We start from the raw sequence: 25,776 nt of genomic DNA on the forward strand, positions 1-25,776 counted from the left end.
CTGGAAATGGAAAAAAGAACACATTGACACCGGTGTGTCAGACCCACCATACTTGCTCCGGACACTGCGAGAGGGCTGTACAAGCAATGATCACACGCACGGCACAGCGGACACACCAGGAACCGCGGTGTTGGCCGTCGAATGGCGCTAGCTGCGCAGCATTTGTGCACCGCCGCCGTCAGTGTCAGCCAGTTTGCCGTGGCATACGGAGCTCCATCGCAGTCTTTAACACTGGTAGCATGCCGCGACAGCGTGGACGTGAACCGTATGTGCAGTTGACGGACTTTGAGCGAGGGCGTATAGTGGGCATGCGGGAGGCCGGGTGGACGTACCGCCGAATTGCTCAACACGTGGGGCGTGAGGTCTCCACAGTACATCGATGTTGTCGCCAGTGGTCGGCGGAAGGTGCACGTGCCCGTCGACCTGGGACCGGACCGCAGCGACGCACGGATGCACGCCAAGACCGTAGGATCCTACGCAGTGCCGTAGGGGACCGAACCGCCACTTCCCAGCAAATTAGGGACACTGTTGCTCCTGGGGTATCGGCGAGGACCATTCGCAACCGTCTCCATGAAGCTGGGCTACGGTCCCGCACACCGTTAGGCCGTCTTCCGCTCACGCCCCAACATCGTGCAGCCCGCCTCCAGTGGTGTCGCGACAGGCGTGAATGGAGGGACGAATGGAGACGTGTCGTCTTCAGCGATGAGAGTCGATTCTGCCTTGGTGCCAATGATGGTCGTATGCGTGTTTGGCGCCGTGCAGGTGAGCGCCACAATCAGGACTGCATACGACCGAGGCACACAGGGCCAACACCCGGCATCATGGTGTGGGGAGCGATCTCCTACACTGGCCGTACACCATTGGTGATCGTCGAGGGAACACTGAATAGTGCACGGTACATCCAAACCGTCATCGAATCCATCGTTCTACCATACCTAGACCGGCAAGGGAACTTGCTGTTCCAACAGGACAATGCACGTCCGCATGTATCCCGTGCCACCCAACGTGCTCTAGAAGGTGTAAGTCAACTACCCTGGCCAGCAAGATCTCCGGATCTGTCCCCCATTGAGCATGTTTGGGACTGGATGAAGCGTCGTCTCACGCGGTCTGCACGTCCAGCACGAACGCTGGTCCAACTGAGGCGCCAGGTGGAAATGGCATGGCAAGCCGTTCCACAGGACTACATCCAGCATCTCTACGATCGTCTCCATGGGAGAATAGCAGCCTGCATTGCTGCGAAAGGTGGATATACACTGTACTAGTGCCGACATTGTGCATGCTCTGTTGCCTGTGTCTATGTGCCTGTGGTTCTGTCAGTGTGATCATGTGATGTATCTGACCCCAGGAATGTGTCAATAAAGTTTCCCCTTCCTGGGACAATGAATTCACGGTGTTCTTATTTCAATTTCCAGTAGTGTATTTCAAACTACAGAATCAATATCTTTGTTCCATTCCCTGTCTTCGTAAACTCTAAAAACTACATGTATATACATTTCAATTATTGTGACGAAAATAATAAGGTCAACACTTTCGTTATACGTGCGGCAAATCAGCATTTATTCTACTGGAACAATGGCCCAGCAGTTCATATAGCAATCAATACCACGTCGCGTCGCCTGAAAACTTACATTAGTGAGTAACTACCCTTACAGTGCCTCGCTGACATTTTTTTTTTTTCGTCCGCAGCTCGTGGTCGTGCGGTAGCGTTCTCGCTTTCCGCGCCCGGGTTCGATTCCCGGCGGGGTCAGGGATTTTCTCTGCCTCGTGATGACTGGGTGTTGTGTGATGTCCTTAGGTTAGTTAGGTTTAAGTAGTTCTAAGTTCTAGGGGACTGATGACCATAGATGTTAAGTCCCATAGTGCTCAGAGCCATTTGAACCATTTTTTGACATTTTTTCTGCTGGTGTTATTGGTTTCGCCTCTCATTTACAGAGTAACTTCTCAGTTAATCTTCAATTGACGAAAGAAGATAATAAACTGGTTGGATGTAAATCTGAAAAATGCCTTAAACTTGTCCTCATCGTTGAGCATATGTTCTGTTACTAAAATGTTACAGGCTCCTTGTTCTTCACGATGTAAGAACAATCGTCTGGCTTCTTTGCGCTTCCTGAGTACTCTTCCCAATAACACGCAGTCTTTCTCCTCTTTTCTAAGTTGCATGCGCTATCAGAGTGCCAGAATTAATTTTTTTAGATCGAACAATGAGCTGTATGTTTGACCTTCGTTGTGTCCGCTACTGCAGTCTTTACCTCACTGCCCCGAACAAAGCAAAATGTTGCTCGCAACGTGCATGTATTCGTGACGCGCTAATGGGCCACACAATATTGTTCTCGTCTAGGAGAAACTGTAGCACCCACTGACTTCCAACAAACTATAAGAATAAATTCTACACTTTCTGATAGCTGTATTCGATTTCACCGCTTCCTTCCCCCCCACCCCCCACCCCCCCCCCCCACCCCCTCCCATCCCACACACACTCACACACCCACATACAAAAATGCAGGGAAAAAGTTTGTTGCTTATTACACTTCTGATGTTGATTTGCTAAAAATTCCACGTCAGACGTGAGAATATTACTTCACTATTACTGTCTCTTTTGGCCGGAAAGACGTATACTACTGAAGGCAACTACAAAATTATATTATTGTACAACACATGGCGTGGAAAATCGACTTTTCTTAAAAGCTCAAATATTTTTCTACTTCCATAACACCAGAAGATAGTTTTCGTATCATGTACCATTCCCATATTATAACAAAACACCACTTTCATTTTTCACGTTTTGACGCGTATCATCCCGCACCTAGCAGAACGTTTCACACAGCGTCCTGCTGCCGCATCCGACAGACGAAGACGCAAGCGTATTCCGCAGCACACTGCGATCAATTTCCGCACCTCGGAAAACGTAGCTTAAGATCTTGGAGGGTGCTGACGTGTGTTGTGGAACTTGTAGTGGGGAAGTGTTGGCGCTGTTTGCTTTATATACCACAAGGGCGCACAACTTGCTTAATTTCACTCCTTCTCCTTTTCTTTAAAGTTATTTTTGGATCTCTACGGGGTCTCTGTATATCCTAGAATCGCAATGATTAGAGTTTGATAAAACCAATCTCTTATATTCCATTTTTATAGTGAAGGAAGTAAAAATGATTGTCTATATGCCTATATAAGCTACATAATCTCTCTTATTTTAATCCGTGATCTCTACGGTGGAATGTGTTGTGGTGGGGACAGAATCATCAAAAAATCCTCTTAGAAAACCGGTTCACTAAATTTAACAAACAATAGTTCGCTGTAATTAAGTCGCATTTCTTCAACTGATTTATTTTTAAGTTTCACGAGCACCCCTGTTACACCCTGGTATGGGCTATACTGATCTATTATGATCGTAACAGCATGTCTCTGAACTCCATGGATGTATTCTGTCATGTCTACAAACACTGTAGCAGTACACTAAAATTTGTTACAATGATGCCTTGTATGCGATTCCTTTTACAAACACAATGTGCTTTCCCAGAATGCCCGAAACACATTTAAGTCTTCTAGTCACCTTTTGTAAAAATGATTTTACGTGGTCGTCTCGTTTGCTAACGATTCTTAGTATTGCCCCCATTAATTTAAATGATGCGAGATGCTTCTGATGCTTCGCCACATATCTTATAGTTGGGTACTACCGAGTCCCCACTCTTTGTTGTATCCATTATCTAGCACATATCCTCTTTTAAAGGTAGCTTTTATCCAGTACACAATGCGGAAATGTAGTCTGAGCCTTTCTGCAATCTCTTACGACCGTCCAATGACTATTCTTCCCTGTACACGACAGCATCGTTAGCGAATAATTGTATTGCACTGCTGCTCCTTTTTGATAAATCGCTTCGTGTGTTGAGTACATTAGAGCTTTTACACTGAGGTAACGGAAGTCATGGGTTACCTCCTCATAACGTGTCGGGCCTCCTTTTGACCGACGTGGCGCAGCGCTTCGACGTGGCATGGACTCAAGTAGTCGTTGTAAGTCTCTTGCAGAAATATTGAGTCACGCTGCCTCTTAAACTCTTCCATAACTGCAAAAGTGTTGACGGTGCAGGAGTTTATGCATGACCTGACCTCTCGCTTATGTCCCACAAATCTCGATGTGGTTCATGTCGGGCGATCCGGGTGGCCAAATCATTCGCTCCAACTGTCCAGAGTGTCCTTCAAACCAGTTGCGAACGTTTGTGGTCCGGTGACATGAAGCATCGTCATCCAAAAAATTCCATCGCAGTTTTGGAACATGAAGTCCACGAATGGTTGTAAATGGTCTCAAAGTAGCGGAACATAACCATTTCCATTCAATGATCGGTTCAGTTGGACCAGAGGACCCAGTTCAGTTCATGAAAACACAGCCCATTTCATTACGGAGCCACCACCAGCTTGTGCAGTGTCTTGTTGAAAACTGAAGCTGGAACTCATCTGGCCAGTCCACGATTTCCCAGTCGTCTAGAGTCCGATCGGTATTGTCAAGAGCCCAGGAGAGGCACTGCAGGCGATGTCGTACTGTTACAAATGCACTCTCGTCGGTCGTATGCTGCCGCAGCCTATTAACGCCAAATTTCTCCACGCTGTCCTAAAGGGCAATTCATCATACGTCCAACGTTGATTTCTGTGGTTATGTCACGCAGTATTGCTTTTCTGTAAGCAGTGACAACTCTATGCAAACACCGCTGCTCTCGGTCGTTTAGTGAAGGCCGTCGGCCACTGCGTTTCTGTGGTGAGTGGTATCTCCTCAAATTTGGTATTCTCAGCACTCTTGACACTGTCGATCTCGGAATATTGAATATTGAATTTCAGAAACAGAATGTCCCATGTTCTAGCTCCAACTACTATTCCCCGTTCAGAGTCTGTTAATTGCCGTCGTGCGGCCATAACCCCGTCGGACACCTTTTCACTTGTGTGACCTGAGTACAAATGACAGCTCCGCCAAAAGAGCTGCCCTTTTCCATCTAGTGTACGCGATACTACTGCCATATTACGCTACTTGAAGAGCGCCCTCTGTCACTTTCACTTTCCGCTCAGTATAACGAGTAAGGTTTTGTGACTAGTGGAAGATTCTTCTAGTACATCGAATATCCGCGAAGATATTCCGTATTACCGCATCTTTGGTGTTAGTCTACAATGTGGTAATGTGTAAAGGCTCTTTCGGGAAGTTAGCAAGGCAGAATCTACTTGTTTATCTGCATCTGTGGTGTGGTGCACGAATACAACGAGCTGCCTTTAACACATGTGGGTTTTCGTTGAATCGTGCTGATTCTATGAGATTAGCTTCTTTTGCTCTATGAACACCTAATGTTTCAGTTTAGGAAACGCTCAAGGACTGACGACAGACGGACGTCAGCGATATTCTGTGCTTCCGTTCTTTTACTCCTCTTGCAAACAGGTGTGCCCTGCGTTCTTTTCCCGCCACGCAGAGCTATTGGCAGCAGTCGATAAATATAAGGTAGGAAATCGTCAGTCTCGCAGCATATTTATTGTAAAATCGATAATGAATGCCTTCGCCGTCTGTTGTTTGATTTGAAATATCCTACTTGTTTTTCAATAGCTTGGATGCTAGTATTGATATCTCTCTCTAATCGCCTGTGCGGCGGCCCTAATGTTGGCGCAGTAGTATCCGCAAGCATAAAGAAGTTCACCAGACAATGTAGTATTCATTACCTTAAGAGAGGACGCAGGTCGCTCTGGAGCGCTGTAGACGGCATACAGCTGTTACCAGGCGGTCAACTGACCTCCCACCGCTGAAATGGATCATGGCAGTGAAGTGGTGTGTGGGTGCCAGTCGGTCCATCTTCCCACCATCCACCCCAACACCTACCTCCATCTGCTTAGTTACATACCCAACGGACTCATATTTTTCAACCACACCTTACAACCCTGTGTAACACCTTTTCTCCTCCAAAAATCCTTTTCTCCCAGTGTAGTGTTGTTTTTCTAGACTTTATTTTTGTCTTTCAGCCTTCACATTTTAATTTAAACAATATAAAAAACAGCTGATGTAATGTTTTTTGTAAAGGCAACAAAATTGACCCTTCCTATAGGTTTTAAAATCATATGCAAGATTTTCACCTTTTAATCACGTATGTTTCGTCTTTGTTTACATTTTTAAAGGCTTGCGATGAAGAGCGGATTGTTCTACAGCTGATGGCGTCCTCCCATCTCCGCCGCCCATATGGGGATATGGTGGTAAAAGAACAATAAAGAAAAATATATGATGCAGTCAGTAGTGTGGTATCGGAGCAGTAAGACGGGTCGACGTGCAGCGTGACAGAATGGGAGATAATAGCTGATGTGTTTGAATGTGCCCATTATCACACCGTATTAGAAACTGCCCAGTTTATTGCTGTACGAACGCGGACTGTCCGATAAGTCTACAAGGTGAACTAGACCATTCACAACCACAACCACGTAACGTGGCGTAAGAACAGTGGTTGTAAAAGGAACTTAACAGACAAGAATCATAGACGAGTGGTACATTTGGACCATGACAATAAGATTTAAACCCTAAAGGAACTGATGGTGTCAGTGAATACAAGCCCATCTCAATCAGTTTCTGAGCGAATATTGCGAGAGAACCTCCAGGTAATAGGGCACCTCGCATAACACCATCGCTCAGCCGTAAATACAGCTGCAGGTCTTCACTGGGCAAAACAACACAGGAACTGGGCAGTAACTGATTGTATGCGTGCAGTGTGGTGCGGTGAGTAGCGATTTAGTCTCTATTCAAATGATGTAAGGCGTCGGGTGCACCGACGGTTCAATAAGACGTTCAACTAACAGTGTTTAGTTCTATCGGTAGGTGTTTCTGTTATGTTTTGGAGGTGTTTTACGTACTAGAATGTGGGCCCACTCATTCAGGTTACCGTGAACATTCTCAGTTACCAAGTAGTGCTCTTTATTCTGTACCTTGGTGACGCGAAAATTCGAAAAATTAGAGCTAATACAGAGGTATATCGACAACCACTACCCCCACGCGCTGTTCGCGAATGTAACAAGGAAGGAGGGATCAGTCCGCCAAAGACTGTCACGTTGTTTGTGGAGTATTTGTGTAGATGAGTATGCCGTGATCACTCCCATTTTTCAAGATGACAACAGCCGTGTTCACAGAGCTAAACACACACGACTCTGGTTTGACGAACGCTCGCACACTGTGTTGCACCTCGACTGGCCCCTCGAATACGCTCATTATTAGTCCCATAATAAATTACCTAAATTGAAGTTTGAGGGGGGGGGGGAGGTAAAAGGGAAGGAAATGGAAGGAACTGATGGTATCAGCTGCATCAGGACTCGATGCAGAATCGGCGGGGACGAGTGGAAATGTGTGCAGGAGGGGGACTCGAACCAGTGTATCGACAACGTGAATCGACAACCTTCAATGCGGATGCGCAATATCGTTTCGACCTCCACCGGGAATCTAAAAATTAGCGAGCATGGAGCATGGACAGGGACGGTGGATAGGTGAAGATCGGTGGGAATGTAGATCGATTGGAGAGAATGCCGAAACTGTCTGTGCATTTGCTATAAACACTGTGTCCGGATGGCGAAGGGGTTATCGCAACCGCCTAGTAAGCAGGAGATCCCGGCTTCGAGTCCCGGCCCGGAACACATTTTCACTCGTCGCCGCCGATTCCGCATCAAGTCCTGATGCAGCTGATATCATCAATTCCTTTCCTTTCCTTTGTCCCTCTCCCCATTCAATTTACTATATATATATATATATATATATATATATATATATATATATATATATATATATATATATCACTGCTGCGGAGCCGGCCGGGGGGGCCGAGCGGTTCTAGGCGCTTCAGTCTGGAACCGCGCGACTGTTACGGTCGCAGGTTCAAATCTTGCCTCGGGCATGGATGTGTGTGATGTCCTTAGGTTAGTTAGCTTTAAGTAGTTCTAAGTTCTAGGGGACTGATGACCTCAAATTCAAATGGTTCAAATGGCTCTGAGCACTATGGGACTTAACATCTGAGCTCATGAGTCCCCTAGAACTTAGAACTACTTAAACCTAACTAACCTAAGGACATCACACACATCCATGCCCGAGGCAGGATTCGAACCTGCGACCGTAGCGGTCGCGCGGTTCCAGACTGAAGCGCCTAGAACCGCTCGGCCACACTGGCCGGCTTGACCTCAGATGTTAAGTCCCATAGTGCTCAGAGCCATTTGAACCATTTGAACTGCTGCGGATTCTGTGTGGTTCTTTCGGATATTCATACCCATAATAAATGCCTGGGACTATTTGTAGTAGCCGATCAAACGTAGCAACCAACATCCTCAGAATTTTGTAGCTCTTCGGGATCTAATCATCAGTGAGTGGCTTCAGATGGACACGGAAGAACATTGTACTCTCTCTTTCTCGCCAAAATGACGTCATTAACAAGGTTAGAGGCGAGGTTACGGGGTGTTGGCATGATGTTTCGTGGGGTTGGGTAATTTTTCGCCCAACATGGTTATAATTTTAAATGCGAATTTTAATATATCTGCTTTGTGTTTGCTGTGTTGAATAACTTCGCGTCTCGACGATCACTGTTCTCTGACGTCTGGGCGCCATGCGCTAATGGGGAGGTGTGAGATCTGACACTTGAGCAAATATTTTATTTGCTGAATGAGAATACTCCTCAGCTGCCAGTTCGTACAGAGAGCTTGAGAATGTGCGAGTACAGAGCAGAATAGAGCGGACTTGCCTGCGGACTCCCTGCGCAGCGGGCAGCAGACGCCCAGCTCGTTGTCCTGGAGACGGCAGGGCTGGCGGCGCAGCTCGGGCACCTCGGCGTAGAAGGTGATGCACTGCACCAGCGGCCGGCACGCGCCCGCCAGCCCAGACTGCGTGGAGCAGGGCGGCGCAGAGCCCACCTCCTGCACCTCCACCACCACCTGCTGCAAGCGCCGCGCGCCACCGTCAGGACACTACGCTACAGCTGCCAGATTCCTGCTTGCAGCAGAATATCTCACAAACGATCGTCTCAGTTTCTCCAAAATAAGTACTACATTATTCCAAGTGGCAGGACCGGTCCGTGTCCTACAGATATTCAGGGTTTGCCATAATTAATAGTGAAAACTTACAGGGCGAAAGTATGTGATAGCAGAATCAACAACCCTCTAGTAAAAATAAGCCATCAGACGTGGCGTGGCGTTTACGAGTTATTTGCTAATGTGTGGTTACGAACCATCAGTGATTTCAGCATCGAATATAGTCCCAGTTAGTACAAATGTATTTGAAACACTAACTCTTCTATTAAATTCCCAACTAACTGTGCTCAAATTTCACCTACAGCCCATTGTTGAGATGCTTTACCCTGTCTTCCAAGATCATCTGACCTCAATCCTCTGAATTTTTCTGCCTGAATCACCTAAAGAATGCGGGTGTGTAAGTAGAGTAGCGAATTGTGTAGGGTTGTCAAGATTTACGACACGGTCTAGAGGTGTTTGAAAAAATTCTTAATTCATTGCAAGGTGCAGTATTGTATCAAAATGCAAGCAAGACTCATGAAACACCCTCTTTAACATGTACGAGTGTACAGTAAATTGTAACATGCAACGTGCTGAAGCCTTGGGCGCAATTTGAGCTCAATTCGATGTCGACTAAGTTGCCACGTTCACATTTGAAATATATTTGTACTAACTAGGGCAATATTTCACACTGTAGTCAGTGGCTGCTTGTAACCACACATTTACAGTTATCTCGTAAACGTCTCGTCTGCTGAGTTACTTTTAATAGAGGGTCGTTGATTCTATTATTTATTTATTACTTATATCTTGCTTATTTAGCCGAACCAGATTAGGATCTTAAGGCCCTCTCTTACACCCGATCAGCAGCAACACATGCCAAACATATTATAAAACCTTCTCAGTAATAATACTACTAACAATAACAATAATAATAATGCATTATCAATGGTAAAGGGCATGTAGAATGATATCGATTAGCAAATGTTTAACATAATGCAGCGCTTCAGCAACCGTGAATTGTTCAGAAAATAAGAAATTCAGCCTTCAGTTGCAAGGTAAAATTTTATTAATTTAGCTTGGTTTTGATGCCAATAATGGTATCTTCTTCAGAACAAAAATTAAATTATTTTAAGGGCCAAACGTTGCCCATGTCACAGAATAAAATTAAAACATAATAAAGACTCATAATCATAAGATTATTTTTGTCAAAACCAAAAAGATTAAGACAAACGTAGACGGATCTAAGCCGGGCCAGGCATATCGATTTGCTTCGCACATTTAAAGCCATGTTTAATATTATCGGAAACGGAACGGATAAAGGAAGAGGAGATCATTGAAACGACAGTGACAGTGGCTGTTACGAAAAAACAAAATATAAGTGAAGAAATCTGCCAACAGCAGGTAGGAAAAAGTCAAGGAGGAGGGCGACTGACGAGAATAAGATGCACAGAGTGTAGGAGAGATGCCTATTGTGACAAAAGGTGGATCATTAGCTGATTACTTCCACCCCCAATCAGTTTTCAGTATTAATTACGACACATCCTGTGTGGTTTGGTATAATACAACACCACTTTTCAGTCATACTAAAAAACTCAATAGACTGTAGTTCAGCAGTTAGTAGAAATGGCTTCAGACGCTGAGATAATTTAAGAGAATGTTTCCACCCAGACACACTTGTTATGTTAACAGCCTTAAAATCAGAATATCTCATCGCACAGAAGTTACAGATTGGTTCAAAACTAAAAATAATTTTCATTCTAAATCCTCCTCATTCACGCTCACGAGAATAACTTGCCACAAACCGTGACAAGTTGAATAATATATGCCACTGACCAAAGATGCTGCGTAATTCGACAGGCTGCATGGCTACGACGAAAATTGTGCCCGATCAGAGGATTGTCGAGTGAAGCAAACGAAGACAACTTACCAGAGGTTGAAAGTACCGCTTCAGTTGTTAAGTTCTTTTATTATCAGAAGACCGGTTTCGGGCTTTAATAAGCCCACCTTCAAGTGTCGTAACTGTGTCCCCGAGCGCCGCGGTGGACGTGTACTAGGCGCTGCGTGCTACCTATGAGCGCAGAACAGGGATCCCTTATAAGAGCCCGAAAACGGTCGTGTGATAATAAAAGAACTTTACAACTGAAGCGGTATTTTCAACCTTTGGCATAATGCTCAGTTGCGGATGTTTCTCCAACAGGATTGTTTGAAGACAACTTAGTCTCACTCATGAACTTTTATTCGATGAGTTATTCTGATTTTCGTGTTGGTATATGTGTAAATATGCAAGGTTGCTCTCGCGAAACGCATCGGTTTTGATGTAATCAGATTTTAAGGTGATTAACGTTATAAATGTGGTTGAGCCGAGAAACTCTCTTAAATTGTTAAATTCCGAACGCGACTTCAGTTTCATACAGTTATGCATAAAATTAAAGCTGATAAAATGTATCTTGGCCTCGAATTTCATCCACGTCAGCCTGCTAGAACAATACAATGACATTTCAGAAGTGAGTTTTACTAATTCGGTGAGGGTATCCACATTGCAGTCACATATCTCTTTTGTAACGGGGAATCAACGGATAGGTCGACAGTAATTGGGAAAAATATATGAGTACGTCCCAGAGGGTCTCCGCGTAGCCACAGAAGCTGACGAACACTGCAAGGAGAGAGCCGAACAGTCCACAACCGACGGTTGAAAGAGCTTCAGTAGACGCCCGAGGACGAATTCGGTCACTTTGTGTATGCTACATGAATAGAAAAATGTATGGAAGAGATAGTTTCGAGAGAAACTTAACTTTACTGTAAACAGCAGCGTTCTATTTTCATCGTACGGTGAATTAATTTGAGAGTCAAGTAGACAGAAATTTTGCTCGGTGTAGTGTAGCCTCATAGCGACTCAACAAAAGTTTCTATGTTTTGAGTGCTGTCACATTTTAATGATGACAGTCCTACTTTCTCAGACAAAATGTAATTGGAAAGCAAAATAAACATTAAACATAAGGTGCAACTAGTAAGGGTATAAAGACGAGCCCATTACTTTAGTGCGCTTTGTAACAGAGATATTACACGCTTATAGCTTCCCCCTCTCATGCTAGTGGAGTTTCTCTAAAATCTCGAATAGTGACATTCGGTAAATAAGACGGTTGAAAGTACAGCTTTTTGATAAATAAATCAATGGCGTATGTATCAAGATCAATAAATACAATAGTGTGCCACCTTTACCAGCACACCCAGAAACTGCAATCTAGCATCAACAATACCTTCAAACATGCTGAGATGAACAAAAATGGCTCTGAGCACTATGGGACTCAACTGCTGAGGTCATTAGTCCCCTAGAACTTAGAACTAGTTAAACCTAACTAACCTAAGGACACCACAAACATCCATGCCCGAGGCAGGATTCGAACCTGCGACCGTAGCGGTCTTGCGGTTCCAGACTGCAGCGCCTTTAACCGCACGGCCACTTCGGCCGGCATGAGATGAACATGTTATGTTAGGGGGTGGAGGGCGACGACACCTGTAGCACCTTGTAACATGTTTATGAGTCTCTCTGTATGACTGAAAACGTCCGAAATGCTGTTTCAAAAAACACAGTTGCAGTGAATTACTGAAACCGTTACGGTCATTTCTAAAAACCATTTGCAATAAACGGTAATAATTGATCTGTATTAATTACAATAAGAGGTTAGAGAGCTATTTCTCTAAAAAAACACAGTCTCATAATGTTAGTCTTTGACAGAATAACACTTATTTGAATGTTGCACATTTACTGAATTTTCTTTCAATTACATTTTAGGTTTGGCGTTTAGAGAAAGGAGTAAGCGGTAATGTTGAGACAGATGAAGTAGAGAATGAATAGTTATCTCCTAACTATGATATTTTAGTAAAAACTAAATTAGATTTCTCTGTCAGAAAGATGAGAAACTACTGATACTTACAGTTGGTATTTCAACTTGCACCACTTGTACTGGCGGAGCAATGGGCTGTATCTGCAAGGCAAACAAAGTATAAGATAAAATAATTGAACAACGAATACTCTTAGAAAGCAATGAATTTATGTAACTCACTAGTAAGCCGTAGAATAATGAGTTACTTCTAGAATGACAAAATGCATAGGTTTTAGTGGTTAATTACGTACTCTGCTCCGTAGATATATACAAATGCCACCATTATTGCAGACTTACTTTTCAGTTAATTGAACAGTGTTATCAATCGATTATAAAATCAAGAATAGCAATAAAATTGTACATCAAACAGTGTCATTTAGTAACTATGGCGGTAGTCCTCCATATGTTACTTAATGAAGCAAAAGAACTAATTCTTTTTCCTCTCTGTGTTTTAGACAAGTGTTTTGGCATATTTCACGAATTTTCAGAAAATGTTAACGGGGAAAAAAAACGAACTGATATCTGTGGGTGCTAAAGTGCAAATGTGGCGAAATATGTTAGTCTCTTTACATTATTTTGAGAACGCTACAAATCGGATAGCCTATCAAACTGCTTCACAATTAATGTGCGTTGATCTATGCTGGTAACATCCTTCCATACGGTTAAACTATGGATCCCTCCGCGGTCGTTACAAATTCTTGTTACACCGAGAACGAGTTTTCACAAAATTTTCCATCTCTTCACTGACAGAGGTGACAGGCGTTTTGGATAATTATTTCAGAAGCTCAATAACCTGCAAGCCATACAGTTTCTGCAGAGGTCATCACATTCAATGAGCATTTTACTTCGAGGAAACATAAACTAACAACCATAGTCGGTTTTTCACACAACAGATGTATCGGACTGCAAGTCTAACTCCCGGAATCTACAAACTTCTCCGCGAGATTTCTTTAGCTAAAGTTTCGCATATGGTAACATAAATTCAGCTAAAACTTCGTTTTACACATAGAATGCCAGGGAATTACTTGACAAAATGGTTTCTACGAGAGGTGATCAGCCATCTTAGGTAAGTTTCGTTTGCATTCGGGGTAACACTGCAGTGTCACTGGTGTTTTATGGGTGCAACTGACATAGTTTGATATTTGAGTTGGAAATATGCGACATTTTTATTTACTTGTGGGCTATGTTAGTGCAGTAATTGATTTTTACGAAGATAGGCAGAACATAGTGACAATGGACGCCAAATGCATGAGGTTTACAAGACAAGTCAATCAATTATAGTAATTCGAGTAATTCGTAGGTGGGCCCAAACGCCCAGTCCAAATCGTAAGAAAGTTGTCGATGCGTAAGTGAAGCAGGTGGCTGGAAACAATGATAGAAATAAAAATTGCTGAAAGCGGCTGAAGTCACTTTTAAATAGACCAGAAGTTTCACGATGAATACTGTAGAGCCTCCACTACAGCAGCTGGTACTTCGTTATTGTCACTTGCGGCAGGCCCCTGTGGTGGCGGTGAACTGATCCTGCTTCCTCACTGCAGTGTCCCATCTGCTGAGGTATCTACACTCATGCTCATAAATGAAGGATAATTGCAGAATGTGGTGCCACACAACGTTGCACTACACAAAACTGGCGCTAATAGCATAGGCACATAGGGAACTTACACGACACAGATCTACTAGTCCACGGTATTGGTGATAAGTTGAGAAAACCGTCCCGAAACCCATGTGCTACAAAACGCTAGTGTTTCCTGCGCATGTACCCCGCCATCAATATGGGATATGATCACCATGCACACGTACACAGGCCGCACAACGGGTCGGCATAATCTGGTTCAGGTGGTCGAGCAGCTGCTGGGGTATAGCCTCCCATTCTTGCACCAGTGCTGTCGGAGCTCCTGAAGTGTCGTAGGGGTCTGAAGACGTGCAGCGATACGTCGACCGAGAGCATCCTAGACGTGCTCGATAGGGTTTAGGTCTGGAGAACAGGCAGACCACTCCATTCGCCTGGTATCTTCTGTTTCAAGGTACTCCTCCACGATGGCAGATCGGTTGGGCCGTGCGTTATCATCCATCAGGAGAAAGGTGGTACCCACTGCATCCCTGAAAAGGCGGACATACTGGTACAAAATGACGTCCCGATACACCTGACCAGTTACAGTTCCTCTGTCAAAGACATGCAGGGATGTACGTGCACCAATCATAATCCCACCCTACACCATCAAACCACGACCTCCAAACAAGTCCCTTTCAAGGATATTAAGGGGTTGGTGTCTGGTTCCTGGTTCAGGACAGATGAAAACCCGGCGAAAATCACTGTTCAGACTACACTTGAACTCGTCCGTGAACATAACCGGGACCACTGTTCCAATGACCATGTACTGTGTTCTTGAAACCAGTGATCAGTGGAATGCACCTTGCAGGTCTCCGGCCGAATAAACCATGTCTGTTCAGTCGTCTGTAGACAGTGTGTCTGGAGACAACTGTTACAGTGGCTGCGGTAAGATCCCGAGCAAGGCTACCTGCAGTACTCCGTGGCCGTCTGCAGGCACTGATGGTGAGATATCGGTCTTCTTGTGGTGTTGTACACTGTGGACGTCTCGTACTGTAGCGCCTGGACACGTTTCCTGTCTGCTGGAATCGTTGCCATAATCGTGAGATCACACTTTGTGGCACATGGAGGGCCTGTGCTACGACCTGCTGTGTTTGACCAGCCTCCAGTCGCCCTAGTATTCTACCCCTCATAACGTCATCAATATGTGTTCTTTGAGTCATTTTTAACACACAATCACCATTGGCACGTCTGAAAACGTCTGCACCCTTACTCGCTGCACTCGCTGCACCAACACACCTCTGTGTATGTGGACTGCTGCCAGCGCCACCGTGCGACGACCGCATGTCAAATTCTCCGCATGGTCATACCCCGAGGTGATTTAAACCCGCAAACCGCCCACCAGGGCGTTGTTTCACCATGTATCAGCATTATCCTTAATTTATGAGCGTGAGTGTACAAAGGATACGGTTGAGATGTGTGTAATTGCATTAACTCCAATGTTATTACGAGTTACATGTATTTTTTTTTTTTTTTGCTTGGAATCAAGATGCCTTATTTACGACCCTGATCCAACAGAGAACGGATACTATACATGGTGTCCCATTTATCTTGACCACCCTAAATAACTGTTTGTCCAGATGCAAATTACAAAAATTACAAAGTGTTTCAAGCAAATGTTCTTTAGCCGTCAGGGGGACATCAATCAGCATGATTGTCTTCGTTGTGGCTTCATTTTTTACAAAGATATGAACAGCGGTGTGACTTTTTTAAATGGCACCCTGTGTTTTTTATTCGGTAGTTCATTTCCTCTCCTAAAGACCTATTCAAAAATGGAATCACAGTGTATCATTCACTGAAACACAACGATATTAATCACATAACACTACATTGACGTTGACGCTCCCGGCTCTTAGTGCAGGTACTCGGGGTAATGGAACACATACACGTGCTGAGGTTGACAGAGGACAAATGTAGAATGCACACTCATAATTCCGTCAACAATGGTCAGTTGAAGAGTTGTATGAGCAGACTGTACACTAACGAAGAGAAGGTAGAAATGATACTCATCTATGGGGAATGTAAGTTAGCATAACAGTAATTGCAGTACTGTTTTCTTATGTGCGGGTACATTTAGTACAGTAGTTTAGTCCTTTTAAATACTGTTGTGTAGAGTAGGCATAGAGTGAAGGCAGTTCTTCCTACAAACTGCATAGACATAACGTTTCTTTTATTGTTGTTGTTGTTGAAGTTAGGCGAAATGTTACGCAGGCAGCGGAACTGTACAGAGAGCGATATCCTGACAAGAACCCCCTTCCCGACGGATGTTTTCTCGTCTTGTTGAGACGCTTCAGGAAACTGGGAAGTTCCAACCCACGTGAACGCAATCGTCGTAGCACTTGCACAGACGAAGGTGCCGTAGTTACTGACCTCGCTTCCGTTGCTATGAATCCACATGTAAGCACACGACAGCTTGAACACGAGATTGGCATTCCTAGGACCAGTGTACATCGTATTCTTGCACGTCATCGGTTCCATCCTTACCATGTTCATCTACATCAAGAACTGCATGGGAATGATTTCCAGAATCGTGTACAGTTCTGTCAGTTGGCGCAGCTGCAAATCTTCGCCAACCCGAACTTCTTCTCCAATGTTCTATTTACCGGTGAATGTTCCCTCTCAAACAAAGGACAGCTAAATACGAGGAATACGCATTAGTGGTTCAGCGACAACCCACGATGGCTTAGACAGGTGGAACATCAGCGCCAATGGAGAGTTAACGTCTGGTGTGGGATGCTTGGTACTACAATTATTGGCCCTTATTTTATCAATGGTAGTCTAAACGGCACTGCGTATACGAACTTCCTCAGACGAATTCTTCCTCCTTTTCTGGATGAAGTGCGGCTAAGAACCAGAATGCTTATGTGGTATCAACACGATGGTTGTCCAGCACATAATACCTTGCGTGCACGTCTTGTTATGAACCGAAGGTATCGTGCCAGATGGATTGGTCGAGGAGGAACAGTTACTTGGCCTGCTAGGTCTCCTGATTTAAATCCTCAGGACTTTTTTCTTTGGGGATGCATTAAAGACGTTGTCCATCGCGATATTCCAGCAACTCCAGAGGACATGCAGGAACGTATCGTGCTTGCTTGTAATTCTCTTCAGCAGGCAACACCGGAAGCAGAAAATAATTCTTTCATTCAGCGAGTGCACCAGTGTACTGGTCTCCAGGGTCACCACTTTGAGCACCTGTGAATGTTTCACTCCTGGGAATGGTACGGGAGAGTCAAAGTCAATTTTGTGTTGTGTTTTTACTTGGTTTTAATTTGTTTCCTGACAACTCCAGCAAGTGGACGAGTTTGTGATACCGGGCTCAAAGTCAATGTTGTGTTATGTAATTAATAACGTGTTGTGTTTCAGTGAATGGTACACTGTGATACGTTTTTGAATAGGCCTTAGGAGGGGAAATACATTACCGAATAAAAAATGCAGGGTGTCATTTAGAAAAAGTCATACCGCTTTTGATATCTTTGAAAAAAAAACAAAGCTACAACGAAGGCAATCATGCTGACTGATGCCCCCGTGACGGATAAAGAAAATTTGCTTGAAACATTTTGTAATTTGCACCTGGACAAACAGTTATTTAGGGTGGTCAAGATAAATGGGACACCCTGTATACGAGAGGCAGTCATAAAGTGTTAATTAGGAAATCGGAAAAATAATCTAGCTGGGACGATGGACGTTAGTGGTGGTGTTGGTTCTTCACTACACGTTCACCCTTCAATGCGACACATTTTCCCCAGAGATGGATGACTCGTACAGACCTTGTTTGGTAGTCAGCATTTTGGCTGTTCAGAGAACGGCCCATCTCAAATATCACCTGCTCGTCATTCTGGAAATGACTATCACGCAATGATTTCTTCATCCAAGGAATTAGGAACAAGTCACTGGGTGCCATGTGATGAAATACTGGATGTGAGACCAAATTTGATAGCCCCCAGTAGTTATCGGTAGTTTCATTCTACGACAGTTTGCCCCGTACGAGCGTAATCTGTTAGCACTACACCATGGCACCCCCAAAAACTGCAACATATTGCATGACAATGGTTGGCTTATCACTTTATTCGGCTGTGGTGAATCCTCATGTTTTCACTGCTCGCTTTGCTCCTTTGTCTCGGAAACGGAGAGATAGACTCAACAGTTGTCCATAGGAATTAGTCGGTTACAGAAGTCACCTGGTCTGGCTTGAGACATTTACATTATTTCTGCTGCTGCCTCGATTCACTTTTTTTCTGGTGCAAGATGTTGTAAACAATTGAGCGACCCAGTTTCACCATTACCACTATCACCTCGGTTTTGATTTGGTGGTCTTCTAGCACTTGGGCCTCCATTTGTCTAGCGATTTTAGGATTTTCACAGAGTAATCGTCTTCACTTCTCCGCTGGTCTCAGACAACGTTAGATGAACCACTGTCCATATGTTGATGTTTGACTGTAGTCCACTTCCGCCAACAATGCGTCAACTATTGCTCCCCTTCAGATGCGGGAAATGAATTGCCGCACAGTACTCAACTTTATTAATCGCTTGTACCATTTTGTTTTGGCGCCTTCAGCGGCGTCTGCGGCACCGTGGCCCAACGACGTTAGAGTGCACATTGACTGCAGACACGTGGAGTGCAAACAGAATAACTTGGTCCCTACCTGGGCAGGCTGCATAGTAGGGAAGGGGACAACGGTCGTGGTGGGGATTGTGTTGCTAGCGGCCAGTGGCTAGCAATGTAGGGGAGGTATAGCGCACCAGCTTAGGACTGCTAACAAGCAGAACTTGTAAGCTACAAGTAGTGAATCTGCGAAGGATAATATTAACACGTTATACCAGGACGATAAATAATTCTACAAGCCAACAGTTTGTTTTTAAGAACACAGTGGGTTATAGGATTACGCTGGAATTGCAACAGAAAGAGTCTTTTATTTTCGCCTGATTTGTAAAACATATTTTCTTTCTTTTGTTGCCATGTTAAAATTAGCTACTGTGGCAAAAACACAGCGCTGTTTAAAGGATATTACCTCACTAACATGCTAATGCACTTGCAATTGAGAGAGAATTCTGAAACTACTACTAGACAAACGATTCAGGACAAGACAGGTCAGTAGGTTATGACGACGACCCTAAAATAATTTCATCATTTCATCGAAAAAATCTGTAGTTATTCATCTATCGCAGTACATAAGAAATACTGTTTTGCCTGCTATGATTACCAAAAACTCATTTTGATGTCCCGGAACGTTTGTGAGATGTTAGAGATGTTATGAGTTTTTCATGTTCACTGTATGATTTGCGAACATTGAAAATGGAGATAGCTATCGATCTCATCTCAAGTTTCAAAGAAAAATTCGATATATTAGCTACATTTTCTGTGCAGCACTGTATGAACTAACATGTAGCAAACAGAAACCCATAGAAACCCTCATTTTGTTTGCAAAATATTCGATTTTCACGCAGTAGCTTACTTAGCCCTGGCAATACCAAGGCATTTTCCATAATGCACGCAACCAAGGCGGAGGAGGGGGGTGTTAAAACAGGTGTTTATGTACTGTTCAAAACCTGAAAATACGTGTGGTGTCACAGCCAGACACCACACGTCCTAGGTGGTAGCTTAAATCGGCCGCGGTCCTGTAGTACATGTCGGACCCGCGTGTCGCCACTGTGTGATCGCAAACCTAGCGCCACCACAAGGCAGGTCTCGAGAGACTGACTCGAACTCAGCCCAGTTGTACGGACGACAGTGCTAGCGACTAGACGTACGAAGCCTTTCTCTCTCATTAGCCGAGAGACAGAATAGCCTTCAGCTAAGTTAATGGCTACGAACTAGCAAGGCGCCATTAGCCTTACAGTGATTGTAATTAGAGTCTCACTTGTGTTCACCATAGAGATGTACAAGAAGAAATTAAAGATAAGTATATGAGAAGCTCCGTTCTTTTCTTCATAGCATTAATTACGTATCCTGTTCCAGTACTTCACGCCCGTCTGCGTTAGTCTCGCGTGCCTTTAAGCCACCTCTATCTACAAGGTGTTGGCCCAGCTGCCGACACATCAATACGTTTTAGCAATATCAGTCCACTTCCAATAATCTGTATACCAGTTTCACAACCACCACAAAAAATTTAAAGAAAGCAAATTTCGTTCATTAATGTTGACTTTTACTCTCAACACACTTTTTACAGACCTACCGATATGTAAGTAAGGCCCTGAACCAGGAAATACTGAATACGACATTCTCTGGGAAAAGTGGCATCTGCTACTGAGATTTAAATTTTTAGGTTAAGTTCGACCGAAAACTTTAAAACATTTATGGAATTTGGTAGAAGAATTCATTAAAAGCAAAAAAAAAATTTTTTTTTCAAAATTTTAAAATATAAAGTAACTGACTAGATTAAAATATTTTCAGAAGTTTGGCATAAAGTACCCCTCCCCCCTTTGTAATGCGAGGGTTAATGTAGAAATATCATGATAACTACGATCATTAACGAAATTACAGGTAATTCGTCATGAAGTTGCGAAAGTAGGCTATGAAATGAGACTCTTTTTTTCGTTTGAGGAAGATTGAAGAGCAGCCGGCGTTCGTGCTTCTCCATTGCCACAGTGCGCTGAAGCGGGCAGAGAATCTTTCGTTTGTGACGGACGAAGCACGCTGCTCATTAGGCGGCAGAAAACAGGCGGGCCCCCTTCGGAACAGCGATCAGAACAGGAATACATTTCTGTGCACGGCCAAGTTATCTTGCACGTGAATTTCTAATAACAAACAAAGATCGTTTTAGATTTGATAATGAAACACGTATGTTGTGCGGCAGCGATGCTGAGACATTGTAGAATCTCTGACCAGAGCAGTTGCGCTCGACTCGCAGTAGCGAGCAGTCAGTCAGTCAGTCTGCAGTAGTCAGTCCTCAGTAGTGCTTGGAGTCGGTTGCTAGCAGTAGCGGAGAGCAGTCGGCGGGCGTCGGCATCGCAATGGTCGAGATTCAGGACGAGGTATAATTTATTTAAATAAATAATCATGCAGCTTTGCGCTCATCAGATAATGTAACGAACAGTCATTGTAATTTAACTTTCAAAAATCGCCCCCAATAATAATTTTGATTTAAAAGCAATTTTAGAGACAATCATTCAAATTTCCTTCCATTTCCTTTTAACAAAGATTTTTAAAAGGTACTTCCAATGCTTTTCATGCAAGCGCCAGAGAACAATAAGAGCAGAATTTTGACATGCAGTTTCACTAAGGTAAGAAATTTATTCTCGTTTCGCACAGGGCAAACACCGACTTTTCGGTTGAATTGAGTTTAGGTTATCATTACAGTTTCATTATCATGGGATTAGCGTTCATTATTTAATGGGAACTTGTACTTGAGTCAGATAGCGAGCTTTTATTTAATTGTCATTGTCATTAATATTCTTGTGGGGAGTTTATACTTAGCTGTGGCACCATTACTAATAAATATAGTTATATATTATTAAGAATTTGTTGTGGGGAGGTTACACTTGGCGACACCCAGTCCAGGATCGTATTTCGTGTGAATCTTTTGAAAAACAGTCAGATATCTGCTCTTATTGTTTAGATATAATTATAATTTGGCGCAACGCTTTTATTAATTTGTAACTTTCTTTCCTCAGATCATCGGCAATTCGTTGCTCTGTTGAATTTGTGTGTTGTTTTGCATTGTGATTATTTCTTTTGTGAATATTTGTGTTTATTGTGAAAATGCCGCGAAAGACTGTGAATAGTGTATCGCGAGGTATTTTGAATGAAATTACCGATTTAAACAACGTGACTGATAGTAATTCGGACACGCAGTGTAATAATGACAATCCTGCGTGCACCGACAATCAATGCTTTTCAACCACTAACGATGATTTTTGTCTTAATGATGAACAAACGAACTCGGTTATGTCCTCTGTTGATTTGACGACAATCGATGACGAGGGACGCTCTGTTGTAATGAGCGCTGCCCAGCCTAATACACCCGGTCTGGAAAATTCAACTAACGCACAGACAAATTTTTCGAATGAAAATGATCAATGTACGGAAAGTACGCCGGATTTATTTAATTCCGAAATAGTGACCGACAGTGTAAATTCGACTGAGAAACCTTTGTGTGAATCTCAGAATAACCAAATGGTTACTGAAAATGAGACAATTCCAGATCCAGTATTAATTAACACAGAGAATAGAAATGCTAATTTTGGCTTGGAACAAATTATGGCATTTTTGCAACAAAGTTTCAGACAACAGAGTGAAAAACAAGACAAACTTAGTGAACAGGTCAGACAACAGAGTGAAAAACAAGACAAACTTAGTGAACAGGTCAGACAACAGAGTGAAAAACAAGACAAACTTAGTGAACAGGTCAGACAACAGAGTGAAAAATTAGACAACAATTCCAGGCAGCTTAGTGAACAAATTAGAGCCGTTGCCGCGCAATGTCATGACACTAAGGAACAGTTACGCGAGGAAATTGAGGCTTGTTCAAGAAAAAGTAGCGAAGAAATTAGGTCTGTAGCTCTGGAATTAAGGGAATCGCAAACAGCTGCAACAGAAACACTCAGAGACGAAATTAGCGGAGTCGCTAAACAATGCTCTGAAAAAGCTACACAATTACGCGACGAGTTTAAAGCAATGACAACAGAACTTTCGCGCACAATGGATGAAAAGATTGACGCGAAATTCGAACAACAGAACACTCAAATTAACGAACGTCTTAGTCTTCACATACAGAACAGTGATACGCGTTTCCGCAAATTTATTGATGATCAAAATAAAGTCAAACGTCAAGTCATGGAAACAATCACTGCACAGAGACAAGAAGACAAACGTAAGATGTTTGCGAAAGCAAAAACATACGTAGACAACAATATTGCTACAATGTCCGAGGAAATTAATTCCATCAAACAGTTGAACGCGGAATTACGTGATGAAATTTCTGATCTTAAATCAAAAACAGATACACATACAGCAGATATTCAAATAGTGACCGACAGACTCGAACAATTAGAAATAACACAGGATTCCGATGTCGTGAAAGCTGACGTTAGAAAACTGAACGAAACTACACGTAAATTGAAAAAACAGATTAATGCCGCTGACACTAAAAACGATGATCAGGTTAAAATACTGACTGAAAAATGTGATGAATTGGCCAGTCGTATTGACGTCATCGAAAATACTAATGACAATAAATCAGACGATACTACACCGGTTTCATTTAATCAAACACCTGAATTTCAAAATTTACAGCAGACAATTAATGAGATTGATTCGTCTAATAACACATTGCGTCGAAAACTGTCAAGTTTACAACAAGAAGTAACAGAGATGAAAAACACTTCAGTTAATAACACATCACAGCAGACGCCACTTTGCGAAAATTTGTCAGACTCACGCAGCGCGTATAGTTTGAACAATTTACAGCAATTACCCGACTTAAAATGCGAAAAGCTACGCGACTTAAAATCTGAAAAGCCACGCAACTTGAAATCCGAAATGACACAGACAAACAGATTCTCACACAAACCTGAACGTTTTGTTAAATTCAGTGACGAGAACGTACATTACGAGCAATTTTTATTTGTAAGAAAATCGAAGGAACATAATAATGACAGAGTACAGATACACGATTTGAACTGGTTATGTCGATTTATTTTTGTACTTTCACCAGCTTGGTCTGTAACAGTGAAACAAACTTTGAACCTGATACGACAATTTACTTTTGTATTTTCATCAGCATTGAGTGTACTACAGAAACGACAATTAGCATGGATACAGCAATTTATTTCTGAATTTATACCGCCATTGCCTGTGACGCAAAAGTTAAATTTTATTTGCAGTGCGTAATAGACCTCAGGGGATTCATTACGCTTTAATGAATATGTGCCGTAGCGAGCATAGGGCCCCGAGCTGTAGTAGTGCTGTTTCATCTTTAGTTTTCTGCACTGCTGCCTTCTCTTCTACTATCCTTTATATCTATCAAAACAGCTCTTTAACTTTTGCTCTACCTAGAATTAAGAATATGTACTGAACACCGGATATGACAATTTTTACCGAATGTGACAATATTCAGTAGGCACTCCCGTAATGACAACTACCACCGTAATTTTAATATCAGATAAAATAGTAATCATCAGTATGTTTAAAATTATTAGTAACAGGAACCACATTTTAGTAACAATAGACGTTTTTCACCACAACAGCATGAAAGTCAGCCGCTTAGCATACGTAACCAACAATACAGTCTACAAGGTCAACCAGGCTTTAATGTTTCGCCGCGTGCACGTATAGTCCCAGCTACAATAAATAGTAACGCACAGCAGAGAAATAACTACGTACAGAAAACACAATATTTCGACTCGTATCGCAATGCGCCGTATAGAAGTGACTATTATGACAGACGTAAAATTAATGAGCACAATTTTTCAGCGTACATTCAATAACAGTCGATCTTTTCAGCAGCCAGAACATCAGCAACAGCATATTATGATGAATGAACAGACAATAGGTGTCATCTATAGCGTAACATGTCAGTAAGAAATAATATAGCAGTTCAATTAGTCGATATGCCACAGCATCGTCCCGTAAATAACAGTACGTACGACAGAATTTGACCAGATACAGTACAGGTTGCATATTCCAGTAACGTAAGTAATAATTTTGACACGTAGAATCTTATTCACGAGAATGTTGTTGAAACATGCTTTGCTGAATACACCACTTTTATCGCACCCAGATCTTACTAGAAATTTTTCCATTGCCACCGACAGTTCCAACACAGCTTTAGGCGTACATATTTTTCAGGAAATTGAAGAAGATGGTTCTACAGTAATTAAAAACATCGCATTTGCAAGCCGCATTTTGTCACCTGCTGAACGAAATTATTCCGTTACTGAACTAGAAACATTATGTGTTGTATGGGCTTTTACGAGATTTCGACACTTTCTTTATGGCAGACATACGACCGTTTACACGGATCACAGAGCTATACAATTCTTACTTTCGGCTAAATTTACTCATGATAGATTAAGTAGATGGAAACTTTATTTACAGGAATTTAATTTTACAATAGTTCACATTCCCGGCACACAAAATGTTATAGCAGATGCACTTTCTCGTTCTCTCAGCAACAATCAGCAAGACGTAGCAACCAACTTCTGCAAAGCAAATTTCAGTGTCATGTACATTCAGCAAGTAGCATTTGAAAATTTTATTTCCTCGTCATTACAGGACATAGCACGAGAGCAAAGCAAAGACAATGTGTGGAAAGAAATTAAACACCTTTGGCAAGATAAGAATAATGTTACGGTTAGAAA

General features: G+C 42.9%; 1 protein-coding gene across 1 annotated transcript in view; it reads right to left on the reverse strand.

Annotated features, from left to right (window-relative positions):
* The window catches only part of LOC126252011 (peroxidase-like), a 184,593-nt gene that overhangs the window by 100,018 nt on the left and 58,799 nt on the right, over positions 1 to 25,776 (reverse strand). The window contains exons 4-5 of the mRNA XM_049952798.1: positions 12,921 to 12,971; positions 8,721 to 8,913 (exon numbers count right to left, since the gene is read on the reverse strand). Of these exons, the coding sequence (XP_049808755.1) occupies positions 8,721 to 8,913; positions 12,921 to 12,971 (244 nt within the window). The remainder of the gene's footprint in view (positions 1 to 8,720; positions 8,914 to 12,920; positions 12,972 to 25,776) is intronic.

This window comes from Schistocerca nitens, chromosome 1 (assembly GCF_023898315.1).
Source record: "Schistocerca nitens isolate TAMUIC-IGC-003100 chromosome 1, iqSchNite1.1, whole genome shotgun sequence".
Classification (NCBI taxonomy): Eukaryota; Metazoa; Arthropoda; class Insecta; order Orthoptera; family Acrididae; genus Schistocerca; species Schistocerca nitens.